The following is a 17042-nucleotide window of genomic DNA, read 5'->3' on the forward strand; positions in this document are numbered from 1 at the left end:
CATAAAGATTAAATTCTCAGTTCCTTCTTAGTATGACTAGTTTAACTTGTCATAAAACCAGTAAACTATTTCTGATGGAAGATGAAGACCCCTTAAGTATCTTTAAAATCATTTATAAGATACTATAAATATTTAATACATTGCAGTATGATACAAAATAAGTCAGTCAACTATTACTAATGGATATATTTTTGTTGAAGTATAATTGAATTTCACATTTCAATTGGTTGAAAAATGCTATATAAAAGTAATATAAAAACCCTTATTCTTCGGATTCAATCAATTTTTTCTCCTCTTCCTTTATAAAAAATTATATATATAATGACTATGAATGAAAAGAATCTAAGTCCTAATAATTTTTACCTTTGATAATTCAATGTGCAAAAAGAAATAAAAATCATTTAGGTGGGTAGAGACATAAAAAGATCACTGTAAAATTGTTCATTACAAGAAAGAAGCTTTACTCACTACTTATGTATTTTGAGAAGAAAGTTTATTTTACTAAAGAAATCTTCGAATAAATATTTAATCTCTTACTTTCCTTAATAAAAAAATAAGAAAAATACTGTCAAAATTATATTAGAATGTGACAATTTTTTGAGGATTAAGTTATAATATGCTAATTTTTTAAAGAATATATATGTATAAAAGATTTTATATATATTATATTGAACTTCACTATAACAAACTTTTAAAAAACCTTTTATACTTTTTAATTTCATTTTTTTAAATTTTAGATTGGCTCTTTCAACTACGATAATAAAAAAATGCGCTATCACACGGATTATTTGCCCTCTATGCCGAATTCAACAGATTCAATTCTGGACTATGATGTAAGTTTATCATTTAAAATATAAAATATATAAGTTGTGTACAAGTTATAATGTATGTACGAGTTGCAGCTAGTAATTGTACAAGATTCAATTTATTCGTCTTAAAATGCATTATTTAATTATGACATTTGTATTCTAATTAACAACTATTAGTAATTGATAATTTTTATTTCATCTACAAAAATTACATGGTTATGATCTATTTATGAGTAGTATATCTGTGGGTATTTGAACTTTATTATGTGCCACATAATACTTATATTTTAGTCATTTCTATTAAATAAAGTAGTCTAAAATTATATTATTTATATATCGATTATCCATGGAAGAATATCATCATCCCATCATGTACTGTAAATCCTTTACTTAAAATTGTCCATTTCATTTTTTGGTTGCAACTTGTACAATTTTCTTATACAAGTTACAACTTGTACACAACATGCACACATTTTATTTTTACATCGTTATAAGGATATAGGAATTAGAGAATGAAAAATATATGTATCTCTTAATTGTGTTTATACAGTTTTTCAGAGAATTTTAATATGATATTCTTTTTTAGTCTTGACTATAAGAAATAAAATTTATTTGAAAATTAGCTAATTTTATACTTATTTTACATGAAAAAATGACATATTTAACAAGAGTAGAAGGATGATGAAAAAAATAAAAAATAAGCCATAAATAATTCATATTAATCGAAAAAATTAAAATTCGTAAATACAAGTCGCTTTAGTTTATTGTAGAAGGAGAAATGACAATTGTATTAATTAATTCTCGTTTTCACGTCTATCCGCGTTGATTTTTTTAAATTATTTTTTTGGTAATTTTCCTATAAAAGACTATGAAGGTCTTTTAAATTCTTTCAATTTTAGAATAGGAGGTATTGTAGAAATAACTTTTACTTATTTATGAAGTAATGTTTTTTTTTCAGCAATTATCTTATTTAAAGAGTAAATTATTTGAGTTTTTAAAGTTATATATCTTGTGCTGCAGCTCTTAAAATTCCTTTTCCAAGGGTCAATAAATGATATTATTAAAACATTACACAACATTTTTGGGTGCACAAATGTACTTGGTGCACACTTTGATAAACAATGTACTTGAGTAAATAGTAATGCATTCATTATTTTGATTGATTTGATCAAGAATCAATATTTACATTAAAATTAATATGATTTAGATCTATACTATTGATTTATTAAAATGATTTGTATGTATTAAAAGTCTTCCTGATTTCAAATCCTTTTTCATATAAATATAGGTTGTATATGTACAAGTCGTTACTTGTATAAGCAGAATGTATAAGTTACAATTTTTACGTTTTATTAAAATAACATCATCTGTCATTTTAGCTATCAACTATTAATTGAGGTTATTATTTGATTTTGATCAATGAAAATTATGGATTTGTTACATATAAGGAGTAATATAACAAATGTGGGGATTCGGGCTTTATAATGTGGCACAACATACTTTTCCATTATTAATTTTGAATAAACAGGTTTACAATTAAGAATTTGTTTAAACCGGTTTTTCTTAAGACCCCTTAGTTTTACAGCTTTAAAAATCAGTTAGTCAGATTCTGCAGGCAATTTTGTATAAGTTCTGTTTACAAAACGTTGAAAATGTCCTCCAAGTATGACTGTCGTGCAGCGATCATTGTCGCCCTCCGTACAGGCCGTGAGCCCAAAGAGATCGTTGACTTTCTCAAATTGTCCTCTCTCATCGTATACAATGGTGCAAAGGAGTTTTGTAGGTTACAGCTGAAAGGCCATATCTCTACCAGCAAGACGGTACACCCGCTCATACCAGCTATCAGGTACAAAATCGGCTTTCGGACAATTTGACTTCTCTGAGAGCCTCCATTATTGAGGCTGTGAACAATAGGAATAAAAATCACTTGATTAAGGCGTACAACAGGTTCCATATCAGGTTGGAGGACGTCGTTGAGGCTGAGGGTGGTTGGATTGAATGATTAGGTTCATGGAGGGTCCCTACGTTTATATATAAATGGATTTGTAAATATCTCTTCGAACTTAAGAAATAAAAAGGTTTATGTTCTGGTCTCGAAAATCCTGAATTGTAAAACCGCACACTGTATAAGTCAGAAATCAAATTATTAATCTTAAAAGATCAATAATCTTTGAGGTAATATTCGATTATTGCATTGTCTTCATCACAAGTACTCTAAATCAGGATTCTCCAAACCTCGGATAGTAAAGAAAAATTGAATTTTGAAATATTTCATTTGATTACATTAGCCAAAATAATATCAACTTTTTTTAACCCTATTATTATTATTTATAGGGTACACTTTTGATTGCTTTTATCCCGAGAAACATGAGAATGATCTTTATATTTAAAAAAATTATGATTTTGTAGCCTACACGACGTCTTAATATATATATTTTATACAGCATCTATATATAAAAAATTATAAACTATAGTGTGTAGGTAAGTATTTCCCGATTCAACAGATACCTTAATTATTTCTATATATTTTTCTAAATAAGAGAAAATACCTTGTACATATAAAAAAATGGACTATTTCTATAGAAGTCAAATAAATTCCTCTTTTTTGATAACAATGGGAAAAATCAAATTATGTAGTAAAGTGAAGAAATACAACTTCAAATAATAATAAAAAGAGCACCTTTAAAAAAATTATATTTTAAGTCATTTAAGATTTCCTTTTAAAAATTTTTTTTGTATATTTATTAAGCTATCAAGGCTTATTGATAGTGTATACAATATTGCCCCTTATAAGAAACAAAACCAGAATTTTGGTATTAAAAATGGCATTTTCATATTTTTGAGCTAAAAACAATCAAGAATTCACAATTTCAATTCAAGGGCAAACATTTGTTGATTAGTTTAATCAGTCAAAATATATTAGATTTTTTAAATGGCATTTGTGCAGAATAACTAAAAGACATATGAATGCGTCTGTGCCTTTTTCATAAAATGCCGTCAACAAGATGGCTGATATATATGAAGGGAAGAAAAAAAAATTGGGTAGTATTTCACTTGTTAAGCAATTACATATATCTTAGTAAATTTTCTGGAAAAAAATAACCTATGTGGAAGAACAAACATAGAGGCCATAACCCTTGCAAAGGCATCTATAATGAAGTAAAATAAGTCGGTATCAATATAACGTACTTTTATCCTATTAACCGGATAATATTCAACATATTCATTGCTGCTACCTCGTTATCACATTTTTTTTAATTTTGTTGATCAATTTGTTTTTATACCTAAAAATAAATAATGCATTTTTGGTCTACTCCCTCCAATGACCCTTTTTTGCATTAACGCCCCCCCCTAACTATCCCCACTCAGTGTCTCCAATTTCGAGATAAAAAGATAAAGTATGACGTGCAGGCAAAACTTATACTTTTTGTATTTTCATTAAAGAAATCATTTTGTTAGATATAAATCAAAGGAAAAAGTCCTAAATTCTTTATCTTTAGATAAGTTTATATCAAAAGTTTAATTATATTAATGTGAAGTATTTATTTTTCCAAATTTGAAAGAAAAATAATTCTTTTTTATGAGATAACTAAATGACATACTTAATGTTAGTAAAACAACACTTCAGTATATCTATTTGCTCATTCCAATTTGTTTATTTATTTGTGGCAATACAATGGAACTAGCATCAGATATAATAAATAATAAAAACATCATAAATTGAAGTTTTCTTTCTTAATTTGTCTTTATTTTTGACAAAACTATGTTATTTTTAATTATTATAATATTTTTAATTTTTGTACCTCCCCATAAAATATCATTTATTTTTAAAAAGACTGTTTTTAGAAATTAGAAATAACTTTAAGATTTTTCATTTTGTGTAACAATGTTTTTTACTTTTAATCAGGTAAGCATAGTGCCTCTACTTCCCCATCAAACCTACTATTTACCTGCAGAAACGGGTAATTACTCAGTTGCCGGATTTCGAATGGTTCTAACAAGAAAAATCTCTCACTATATGATAACTTACTATTTACCAAGCGGCCTTTTCGTTGTCGTAAGCTGGGCTTCATTCCTCATTCCGTCAGATGACATTCAGGTAAGCTAAAATAAACATATATTCCATCAAATGACTCTGGAACGCTCATCTGGGACTGTGATTAAGATATTTTTTGTGTAGGAGTTGGGTTATTTTTTGAAACTTGAAATATTTTGATAATATATGATAACATTTTGAATAATTTTTTTTAAATGACTACATTCTAGACATTAAATAATTTCTTATAATAGCAAAAATATTATAAAAATTACAACATAATTTTACTTTTGACAACAATTGTTGTTTTTTACACAAAATTTTAGACAGAGGGACATGGTTAATTTCCCCCCCCCCTTGTCACGGTCCTAAAGTAGCCTTTATACTATTAGTGCCTCAATTTGTTTTAAAAATACAGTAATTTCAAAAATCTTTTCTTAGCAGCTTCTAACTAATAGACACATGACTTTTATTTTGATCATTCTATAAAACTGCCCATAATTTTTCTCTTTACATACAACTTTACACTCCAAAATAAGTCTTCAAAATTATATTTTCTTTAAAATAAATTTATTCTTCATTTTTTTACATGACATAATCAAAAGATTTCATATTTTATCCCTTTTGTTAGAAGTTTTTCTGTTTGGGAAAGATACATTTTTTGCTTAAGCCATGAAATGTTTCTTCAACTTTTTTTCTTCACTCGTATGCCAAAACTTTTTAGAGTACCTACTAAATTATTTCTTCCAAATTGGCTTTTTTTAACTTCCGGTATTTTTATACTAAGCCAATATTTATTTTCTGAGACAACAAATATAAAATTCATTACAATTATATATATAAAACATAGAATACCTTTTCAAGGCTTTCCGAATGCGGAAGACGTCCAAAGAGAAGCAAGACTGAATTTTGTATTCAGGGATGATAATCAGTTCACAAAATTTACCATCCTTTATCAATCTCTTATATTTTATCTATATAATATTGATCTTATTTTTTTATAGAAAATGAAATCTTGTCTTTTTTTATACAACATATATACATTTTTTTATTTGTCCCCTTTTAAATATGTCAGCCCTAAAAAATATTAAGTATAAAGACCTTAATCCCTATGCCAAGTTGACCGTTTGTATTTAAGTACAATTTAATATTGTGCATACATCACTACAAAAAGGCCCAAACTCATACGGTAGTTAGCCAAATAAATCAATCACGTCAACTGCTCTTTATTTCTGAAGTATTATACTGAATAAGTTAGTGTTAAGAGGCCACCCACTTTTATTAAATATTTTAATCAATTCAGATATTTCTTAGTATTTGAACAATAAATCTAATAGGCCTAACTTTGTTATGCTCATTATCTATATCTCCCTTCTTGAAATTAGATAGGAACTTCAATGAACATATTATATTCTCTGTTTTTTCATAACTCTGATAAACTATTTTAAATTTAAGAGAAAATCTCTCTTAAGGATTTTTTATGTAAAAATCCAATCATAATGTACGTTGTACATTCAAACGTGTAAGTATTTAAGTTAAGGAAAATAATAAGGGAACGTTATGACGACTAATTGATGAAGCACACGGATGTTCTCTTGTTTCTATCCTTTTCTTCTGTTTTTTATGATAATAACTTATAATTTCATCATGTCTTACCTTTATCTTCATTATATCTCTGAACCTTTCCACTGAAAACAAACCGAAAAAAGACACAAAATTATTCACAGATGAACATGAGCTTATTATAATTTCACAAATTAATGTGTGTAATGGTAAAAGTACGTAGTAGTTATTAACACCATGACTTGAGCGTAGAAAATATATGATCAAAAATACCACAATATATTTTGGATACCCCTAGCCCTGTAGAAAATTACCATGGTGGAAAATTACAAGTTAGTAAAATTGCCCATATATTGTTCAAACTTCAAGCTGATTAATAACACATTATAAATTCACTTAATATTATTTATGACAAATATATAAACCTATTTGTTTGTTCCATCGCCTAAAGGAGTATCTTCAAGTATGAGTAATATTATTACGATATAGGAGGAATAGGGTGGGGGATAAATAGCATAGGGCCTCTTAAAATTTTGTTGGTTATTCTCCAACCTCGGATTAGCCAGTGTCCCGCGGGTAGTATGAGATTGTTAAAAACCACCGCCAAAGCATCACATACATCCAAGAAACCCAAGTAATATATATTATTTATTAAGTTATCTTGAATACAGCTCTAAAAAAAAATGGGTCTAATTATACAACAATCAAGTAAAATAAAGTATCTTATTGGAATCTAATATTTTTTTGCATATTTTATTCAATTGTTTTATATTATAGGGAAAACTAAAAAATGAATTGGATTACAACTTGTAAAGATTGAGCAGTACAAAGTTTTTTGATTTTGAGTGACTTTTTCAGTTTCACTTTTAATTTTCTTAAAGAGTATTTAATAAATAAGGAATGTAAGGTTATATAATTAAGTCGTTTATATGACTAATTGTAAGAAGTAATTAATATTTTAGAGGTCGTAAGATTCACCCCATTTTAAATATTTTTCATATTCAATATATTTTATTAGTATTTATTGATTAAATCTAATGGATTCATTTACATTTCCAAACTTTTTATGCAATCTTTTGTATTAAATAATCCGTAAGATTACAAAATCTCTTACATACAAAGTACCATAAAAACTTATCATTCACTATTTTTGAAAAGAATGAATATAAAACCCACTAATATATCCGAGTTGATGGGAAAAATTATATATAATAACTACGTGCCTACTTCATTTAAGAAATAACTATGAACCAATGAGTGTTTGTAGCTAAAGCTCAGCGTGGCTTATTGTAAAAAGGAAAGGGAAGTAAATATCTATAGTATAAATGCCAGTTTTGTCTGTCTTTTTGCCTTTGCATCGACATTTTAGTGTGCAATTTAAATTCAAAGCCATATTTTGATGTGAAATATGTGTAGAAGCAGCATAAAAATATCCTGGAAACACTTTATGTGAGAACTTATTCTGTAAAATTAACTTTTTTACAAGATACTGTATTTTTACTTGTACTTTTCGAATAACTAATTGGGAACCCTGATTGTTATTATTATATTTGAACACTAATAATAAATTATTAAGCTATTTTTCTTCAGTTCCACCTGATTTTTAATGCGAGAAGTTGAGATAGAAAAAGAAAAGAAAAATAGATCAAATTTAAAGTGATAGTCCACCATATGTCATAAATTAATTCAATTTTTTATCAAGTATTTAATGATTTAAACATTGAATTCATAAAAAAGATACGATATCAAAAACTTTACACTTACTTATTATTCTTCGAGAATACAAATATATTTTAGGCTTAAATGTAATTTTTTATCGATGAAAATTATCATAGTAATGTTATTAAGTAAAAATATAAAAATAGCAAGAAAAGAAAAAGTGAAGTTTTGTCATATTTTTTCCCCTATAAAATTCCAACATATTTTTATGCTGCCTCTACACAATACACATATATAGATGAAAAAATATTACTAAAACTATTGCAGCATATAAAAAATTAATAATTTATCATGTTAACTTGATTGCAATTCCTAAAAAATGTAAGTAATCATGCAAAAATAAAATGATTACATACATTTTTTGGAAATATGGCTCTGAATCGAAATTATTCTCTAAAAACGTGATTTTTTAAAAAAGCTCTAAAAGTCAAACAATGTATGTTTGTATTGCCATTTTTGTGTTCTACGGCTTAAGTAACAAATAAATAAATGTGAGTTTCAGACAACAGACAGGAATTATGTTGGATAGTGTAATAAATGTCTCAAATGAAAAAAAAAAATCTAGTAAAATTAAGGCTTTGATTTGGATGCAAATATTTTATATCACGCCTAATATTAAAGAATAGATCTTATAATACAAATTTTACATATTTGCTTTTAGTAAAGGTCCGTTTCGATTTATTTAATTTTCCTATTGAATATTTAATAAATTAGCAATATTAAATTGCTTAAAAAAAGTTTCGAAATTAAATGTAATTAAGTCGATTGAATATTAATAATTGTAATAAAAAAAGTAATATTTTAGAAGATTACCCCAAATTTGAATATGGATCATATCCAAATGTTATTGATTAGTATTAATTAATGATTTAAAAGTGAATTGTTCTTTGAACTATGGTTTTACTGACCTTTATTCATCGCTAGAGGTTGTTTCTTTATGATTGAATCCTAAACAGCATTTTAAAAACATGTAACATGTTTCATTTTTCAGAGAACTCCTTCCATTAAATATAATAGATACACTATACATAAAGTAGAAATAGCTCTCAAAAGCACTTTAAAATAAATTAACATTCAACACCAATGAGGCAAATTACCTTTTCACCGTTTTATTTATCCAAATTTGTAAATCTACTCCTCAGACCCTGTAGATAAATATACTTTGTTTTAATTCTTGTATGACCTACGTGACAAAACTTATCAAAATATTTTATTAGATACCTGATGAATTGATAATTGAGCTTAAAAAACAACAAATACAAAGAAAAAAACAGCCTTCCTTTATTTTGAATGTTTCTTTTAACGGATAAAAGTCAAATTAAAAATATAATATAAACCAAAAGCCTATGCTTTTGGTTTTTTCTCCTTCATTTTCTAGGAAAGACATGTAAATTATAGTCTGATCTATTTCATACTATTTGTTACTTCAAAAAAGTAACTTTGAGGGATGGATAAATACATACATGTGTGCGCGTCTAAAACTGAACACTATGAAATTTTTAAAAATAGTTAAATAATTCTGTAATTTTTAAAATGGTCGACGAATTAATTTATTTAACATGAAAGATGAGAGTCTTAGACACATCTCTATGGCCGCCCACGTTCTCCACTTCCAACTCCACCCTGGACTGGAACTTGATGCATGACTTGACAATGAAGCTCTAGTCGAGGTTGGCTCAGGCATTCTTGAGGGCAGACTTCAGTTGGTCCTTGGACTTCTATTGGACTCCCGACAGCATTCCCTTTAAACACCCAAATACTGCGAAGTCAAGCGGCAAACAATCAGGCGAGTGAAGCGGCCAAGAATTCTGATCGAAGAAGGCTGGAGTCTCGACCTGAAGGAACTCTTGGGTAAAGTTGCTAGTGTGGCAGCTGGAATCGTCCTGCTACCACCACCACCTGTCCCCGTAAATAGCCCTGGTCCATGGAAACACTTTGTCCTTCAAGTATTAGCAGAACGTCTCGGAGTTAAGCCTCTCGTGGTCCTCCAAGAAGATGAGATCACATTTCTGACCGTCAGACGCAACAACAGCCAGGAGCTGGAGGTTGGCGAAGTTACGTTCCTTACCCACATGCACCACATCATCATCCCTTGGACCGAAAGACTCAGCCAGATAAAATCCGTTGTCGTTGGTCAATATTTTCGTGCTAGGGACAAATAAAAACGGACGTTAGCAAAGTTTGAGGCCTATCAGGTCATTTTTAGGGCCTTGAGCAGTCCGAAATATGAGTAAAAACTGTTCTTTATACATTTTATAATATTCGGTGTATCAATTACAACCATTGTGCACCTTGGTTTTAATCATTTCAGCACAATAAATGATAAAAATAATACAAATTTAACCCTAGTTCAAGTGATAGTTGTTAAACAAAAGAAAGGACATTATCTTGTATTATAAAACAAGAAAACTGATAATTATTGAGCAGCACATCTCAGACTTCGTAACTTATATATTTTTTTAAACGTGCACAATATTTTAACTGATAACCCGAATATTAAAAAATATAAAAACTACAATTTTTTTATTGATAGCATTATATTTAAGACGGTACAAGATCTCTAAATATGGCCAATTTAGACCCAAAAATACCATTTCTTTAATACTAAAATTACCAATTCTACCCCAAAAAACGGCGTCCGAGGCCTGAAACGTTGTTAAAGTCAGTTTTATTTGTTCCCAGTATAAAATATTTTTGTGCAGAGGTAGAAAAATACTAACCCGAGAATGGGATAATCTAGTATATAACACATTCATATATTTTTATATGCATTATAAAGAAACTTGAGAGGATATATTGAATCTATTTTTTGTTATTATTTTGAACTCTTTGTTTCTTTTGTTTTGTGCTACTTTTATATTTATTTCTTGGAATTTTTGTTCTTGTCTTTTTCTTAGTAAGCAATATATGAATTATGTCATTTTGTATTACAGCTCTATTATATGTACAAGTAAAGCTTCTTACTTTCATATTTTCATTTCACCAAACATACAAATAAAACTTGCTAGATAATATAATATATTGTATTTATAAATATTTGAAAATGGTTAACAATAACTCCTTACGTAAAGGGAAGAAAACATAAGACTAGAAAAGTAGACAATGGGATTACAAAGTTATGTCTAATAGACAATTCTTCATGTTAAAGTACTTATTTAAGACCTTTGTTGGGTCACATGTGAAAAAAATAGGTTTATACTCTACTTGGTAAAATATCAGGTATGATATAATAATATATTTATGAGTTATGTGAAGGCTTGTAAAATGTAAGCATTTTTGGTCGTTAAAAACTAACAACTGAAAATAAACAGGGGGTAACCTAGACAATTTAAAGTATGTTAGAGAGGAGATAAGCTTAGCTTTCATAACGTTTCATTAAAATAGCTGTGAGCATCCATGAGATGAAGGTAATATACATAAGTCCCACTCCAAATATAGCAAGAACATAGGCTGTCATTAATCTTTTTTCGATCCTCAATTATTTCCTAGAAGGACTCCTAACTTCCCAACAAACCCATGGCATTACTCTTCGTCATTCATGCTTACTCGTGGTTTCATTGTATACTTTCATCTTCTCTCGTCAACAACTAAAGAAAAATAATAACAGCTTTGGAAAATTAAAAAATATGTTCAGGTAGGCAAAAACAAAACTCCTATACTAAAAAATGCTGAGGATTTACAACTTTCATTCATCATTGGTTTCGCTTGAGTTCCCCAGTGTATTCAGTAGCATGGTCAAATAATTGGGTTCTCATCTATTATGGGTTATCCAAAGTGCCTATCTTACGCTGATATCCTAACACTTAATCATTGTGGGAAACCTTTAGAAACTGTAAGATCTATCAAAAAGAATATGGCGATATTTTAAGAGTTTTCCTATATCTCAGGATTAAAGATCAAATTTGATCAAACAGAGATAATGAGTCCTTACAGCAGCCTTATTGCAAAGGTTTGGCTAAGTTTCCGAACATAAAGTAATGTTAAAATTCTTTGATCCTGGATTTGAAGTTGTAGTACTCGTCTCAAAAAACTGAAATAATCACCAAAATCAAACATGGGAGTTCTTATTTCCCTAGACTCAACATGAATATGTGTAACATAATCAAAGCCTGGAATGTATATGTAATCCGAACAATAATGCATCTATTAAAAGTCACACTGTATCAAAATAAAATAAGGGATTCAGTACATCAAATACAACAATAGTAGGGTAGTCTCTCTGTTAGGTGCTTCTCAGATATGTGGAGGATAAATAATTTCTACTGGGTGAGAAAAATATAGAATAGTGATGAGTTTTGGAGTGAAACGCAAATGGATTTTTTTCATAATAGTAACACTCTTTCATAGACAATTCTCATGAAAGTTACCAAAAAGTTCTTGAAAAACTAATAATATACTCGGAGTGTATGCAGAGTTTTTATAAAGGTGTTAGAGGATCCATTGAAAATCTTGAGTAGAGGAGTTGGAAGTTCCTCGTTGGGATGATTCTATAGTTCTTTGAACCAAAATTATTGGTTTTTTAAGAAGCTTTGTAAAATTGGGTTGTCAAGTAGTTACCATATTCCTTCATTAAAATATCCAACTGATATGAGTTAAGAAGTCTGGCGACATTTCATTCAGCGGCTCCAAAAAGACCTCGTGCGTCCCTCTATTTTATTAATCATTTTTGAATTTTCAATTAAAACTAATAAATTTCTTGCTATGACCACCTCCCTACTTCCTTCCATAGGTCCGAAAATGGAAAGTACATGCCCTTTCTCTTAATTTTTCCAGGATTTTAGATGTAAGATGCCTTAAGTATTCGTCATTTCACACGACGTATAAATATGAAGTTGCGTGTCGATTTCACCACATTTAAAAGAACAAAGTCTTTCCTCCTTGGTTTTTCGAATAAAATTATTTCATAAAAGTGTCTTGCAGTTTATATGAGCTTGTAGATTTCTACCTACTATGTCTTTAACACTAATTCAATTATTTTTTGACGATTTAGTTTAGAAAACCTTCTAAAAAATATCTACTTTGATTTTGAGCTGTGAACGTGAAGTTGTTTTTTTTGCCTCAAAAACAATTTTTGGAGATTTAAAATGTTAGCCAGAAATTGAAGAGTTAATTAAAACACCACGTGATGTTGCTAAAAAAACTACAACTACGACAAACAATTACTCATTTATAATTGGGCAAAGATCAAATGAGTTTACCAACAGGAATTTGTCATAAAAATTGATGTTTTCACCACGACAGGTTGCGTGATTGGAGCTTGTGCTTCCCAGGATAGTATAAGAACTCATTAGTAATGCTTAACAAGAATTGTTCCAAACATTTTAGGATATAAATATCTCGCTCAACCTATAGTTCTATAATCTCACAACCAAATACACCCACCCCGTAAATTATTGTAAATATTTTGTTAAAATGAATTAATTCACTTCTTTTAATAAAATTAACTTTTATTTTATCTTATCCATGATTTGCATAATATATTTATATTATGTTAATGTATCTATGTATATCCTTAATATTATTTTATGAATATTACGATTTAATTAAAGTAAATAGTTTGATCTTTACACAAAAGTTGAAATAACCATGGCTCTATGTTAATATTTATAGTGGTAATATGTTATTGAATAATTTTATAGATGCAATTTTGTACAAAATGGCGTATCTTTAGTATAATAGAACAATTATTCATAGTAACTTTTTATTTATGTACCTAAAAGATCAAAAATATTATGATTTCACTAACATAAAAATTTACGTTGTATTTTGTTGTCATCTGTCTATTTTTCTACTTCTTTTCGTTGTATCAGTATTCTAAACGTTGAGCTGTGAACAATTTCCAAAAATTATTATTCACTGCTCATTTTGCCCTTTTACATTTATACATCAATAACAAGATTTTTGGTGTTATATCTCCAATCCATCTAAAAATATAAAAAACTAAAGACGAAATGAGATATCTTATAGCGATTAAATAATAATGATAATTATTATTATATAACAAGAGATCCCAGTTTTGGTCATAAGTTTAGTCGGACGCCCCTTTCTCTATTTGAAAGAACTTAGTGAGATGCAAATTGAGGATTTTATTCTTCTTTATCGCCTTAGGAAAGGAACTTTGATGAACAATGATATTGACCTACACAAGTTTATACATTCTTGCTCAACAGATTTATCTTCAACTTTAGCATCAGGGAGAGTAAATTTCTTTGATGTCTTAAAAAGATCAGGGTACAAATTGCACGATTTTCTTAAGTTCCTTAGAATTTTATAATATATTTTTTATATTTTAAATATAATATTCACAAATGAGGACCCCATCTTGATCTTGATCTATGACTCAAGTACAATCCTTGATGTAAGTCGATATTTCAATATCTCTTCATTTCATTTAGATGAAGAGATGGACTGCATATGAATGCCAATGACGGACCGTAGTAGTAACATTCCTTGAATCCTTCCCAGAGCATTGAAACCTACGTATTCGTTTGAAGAATTGTGATTGTCTACCTTTTTGTTTCTAATTTTTCTAAGCTGGAATACAATGGTAAAAATTTACCTAAAAATATAAAAATAATAAGAAGAAGTACATGGCTAAAACATCTCAAGGGGAAAGCGTCACAAGGCAAAACAGTCACAAGCAGATAACGTCAGAAGGTTAAAAACGTTCCAAGCCGAATACGTATAAGGTGAACACGTTCCAAACAAAAATGTTCAAGCCGGATCCTCCTAGAACCTATGATTACATGATTGGATATGTCAGGGAGCCTGATTCCGGTAACAAACAATTCGAGGAAGAATAAATTTTGGGGACAAATTGACTGTTAAATAATCCCCATTTAATTTTGCAACAAATGAGAAATACTTTTGCACTAAACTGTCCATTTCTGATCTTCCAAAAGGTTGGACGTAATATCACTAACAAGACTCTTGAAGATCTAGCCAACTTCAAATTTCCTCCAACTACTATTGTGAACATCAATTCTATGTTTAAAACTACCAATACTGATCGAAGATAAAAATGAATGCAAGAATATCTTTACAAAATCTTGATTCGTCTATATAAAATAGCAAAATTTATGAAGAAATTATGATAAATATAAAACAACAATAATCAATTTCATTTATTCATACAAAGCTGTATTTTTCTTTAAATAGAAATTGCTCAATTTTGATATTTCGGGTACTCCTTTTTCAAAAATATAATGTTTTTTATTTTAGCCTAAAAAATGCTCAAAATTCCTAAGTCTATTGATTAAGTAGTCATTGACTTCGAGCTTCTTTCGCATATCTCTTTGGAATAAAGGTTGGGAGGTACAATAATGGTAACATACGACGTGAAGTTTTTTGCTTTTCTGAAATTTTGGAAGGGAATTTTAGTCTCAGAGCTAAAAAAAATCAATTTTTATTAGTGGTTATACAATATAAATATGCACTATGCATTTTATTTGAAAAGTGCAATTGAGTGGAAATAATTGTCTTATGTAGAAAAAAAATGTATTTGGTTTCAAATGAGATCCAAATCATATTGTTTGTTTTTTTACAAAAAATGTCAATTTCTTTGATTTAATTGCATCTCTCCTAAAATTTGGTCATATTTATAAAAAAAATATAAATATTATCAAAGCAAAAAGTAAGTACGAAAAAGAACATACAATTATTCAAACATATAATGCATCTTAAAAAAGATTCTATGAGACTCAATTTGTTATTGTACAACATATATATTGAAATATATTAATCAGTTGTAACTAGCATTTAGTTAAACTAACTACAATGAGTTATTCACTTGATGACAAATGTCGTTTTTGCCTAAATATCTATTTACCACTTGGTATTTCATTTATAGGGAAAACCCCTTTAAACAAATGGAAGCATGAAATAAAAAAAATGCAAAAATGATATCAACAAGAAACGTAATAATGTTTCATCTATTCATGGTTTTATGTAGATAGATTGATTTTGTGTTGCATATATGTAATGCATCAATTTGGATGTATAATTAAAATAGAATTGATTAATTTATAAATTTTGTATCGTGTGCATTATAACCCCTTTTCTTTTTAATGCTTTAAAACAACTTAACTTATATATTAATTATTCCAGGGTCGTATGGCCTTACTCGTCACACTATTCCTGGTCCTTGTCAATATATTCAACGCTATCACAACCAATTCACCCAAGGCAGACGGTCTCAATGCTCTCCAAGCCTGGGTTATTACCTGCATTTTCTTCGTATTTGGAGCACTTAGTGAATATGCAATCATTCTCCTACAGGTCAAAATAAGAAACATTCAAGGTCACTCCGGGGACTATCCGTCCTGCATTCCTGCAGCTCTTCCCATTCCTAATGGAAACCCTGCTATTCAGACTCATGTCCAAAACCGACTTCGAATAGCAGCTATTAATAAGCTAACGAAGAAAGAGCAACTCATGGCAAGACTTGACATTACTTGTCTCATTGTATTTCCAATTCTGTTTCTTGTCTTTGTGCTCATCTACGGTCTCTGTGTGCAGTTTCTGTAAACTGGGTTCTACCAAAGTACATCACACAGTATTAATTATTTATGAAGATAACTCTTGGCGAGTGTGTGAAGGGCAAGGTCTCAGGGAAGAAAGACTATATTATACATATACATTTTTGGATGTATAACCAAACTTATCAACATTTTTGTGAAATTATTATGGTATACAAACATATTAAATTATATAATTATAATTTATGCTAAACTTATTTATCTTTTTTAAATTATTTTCCAATATTGGATATATACAATACATCTACTACAAATTATAATTATATTTACTAATTTCGTGATTGCTTCAGACTTAATGAAAAAACAAACATATATTCAATATGTAATCTAGACTTTTCATACTTTTATCAAGGTACATTACAATATCCACTCATTACT

The 17042-nt window shown here is 28.7% G+C and overlaps 1 protein-coding gene across 1 annotated transcript in view; it reads left to right on the forward strand.

Moving 5' to 3' along the window:
• Positions 1-16972, forward strand: part of LOC121120403 (gamma-aminobutyric acid receptor subunit pi) — an 83390-nt gene extending 66418 nt beyond the window's left edge. Inside the window, exons 5-7 of the mRNA XM_040715269.2 lie at positions 738-833; positions 4717-4908; positions 16234-16972. Of these exons, the coding sequence (XP_040571203.1) occupies positions 738-833; positions 4717-4908; positions 16234-16653 (708 nt within the window). The 3' untranslated portion in view covers positions 16654-16972. The remainder of the gene's footprint in view (positions 1-737; positions 834-4716; positions 4909-16233) is intronic.
• Positions 16973-17042: the final 70 nt, after the last annotated feature.

Source organism: Lepeophtheirus salmonis, chromosome 6, assembly GCF_016086655.4.
Source record: "Lepeophtheirus salmonis chromosome 6, UVic_Lsal_1.4, whole genome shotgun sequence".
Lineage (NCBI taxonomy): Eukaryota > Metazoa > Arthropoda > Copepoda > Siphonostomatoida > Caligidae > Lepeophtheirus > Lepeophtheirus salmonis.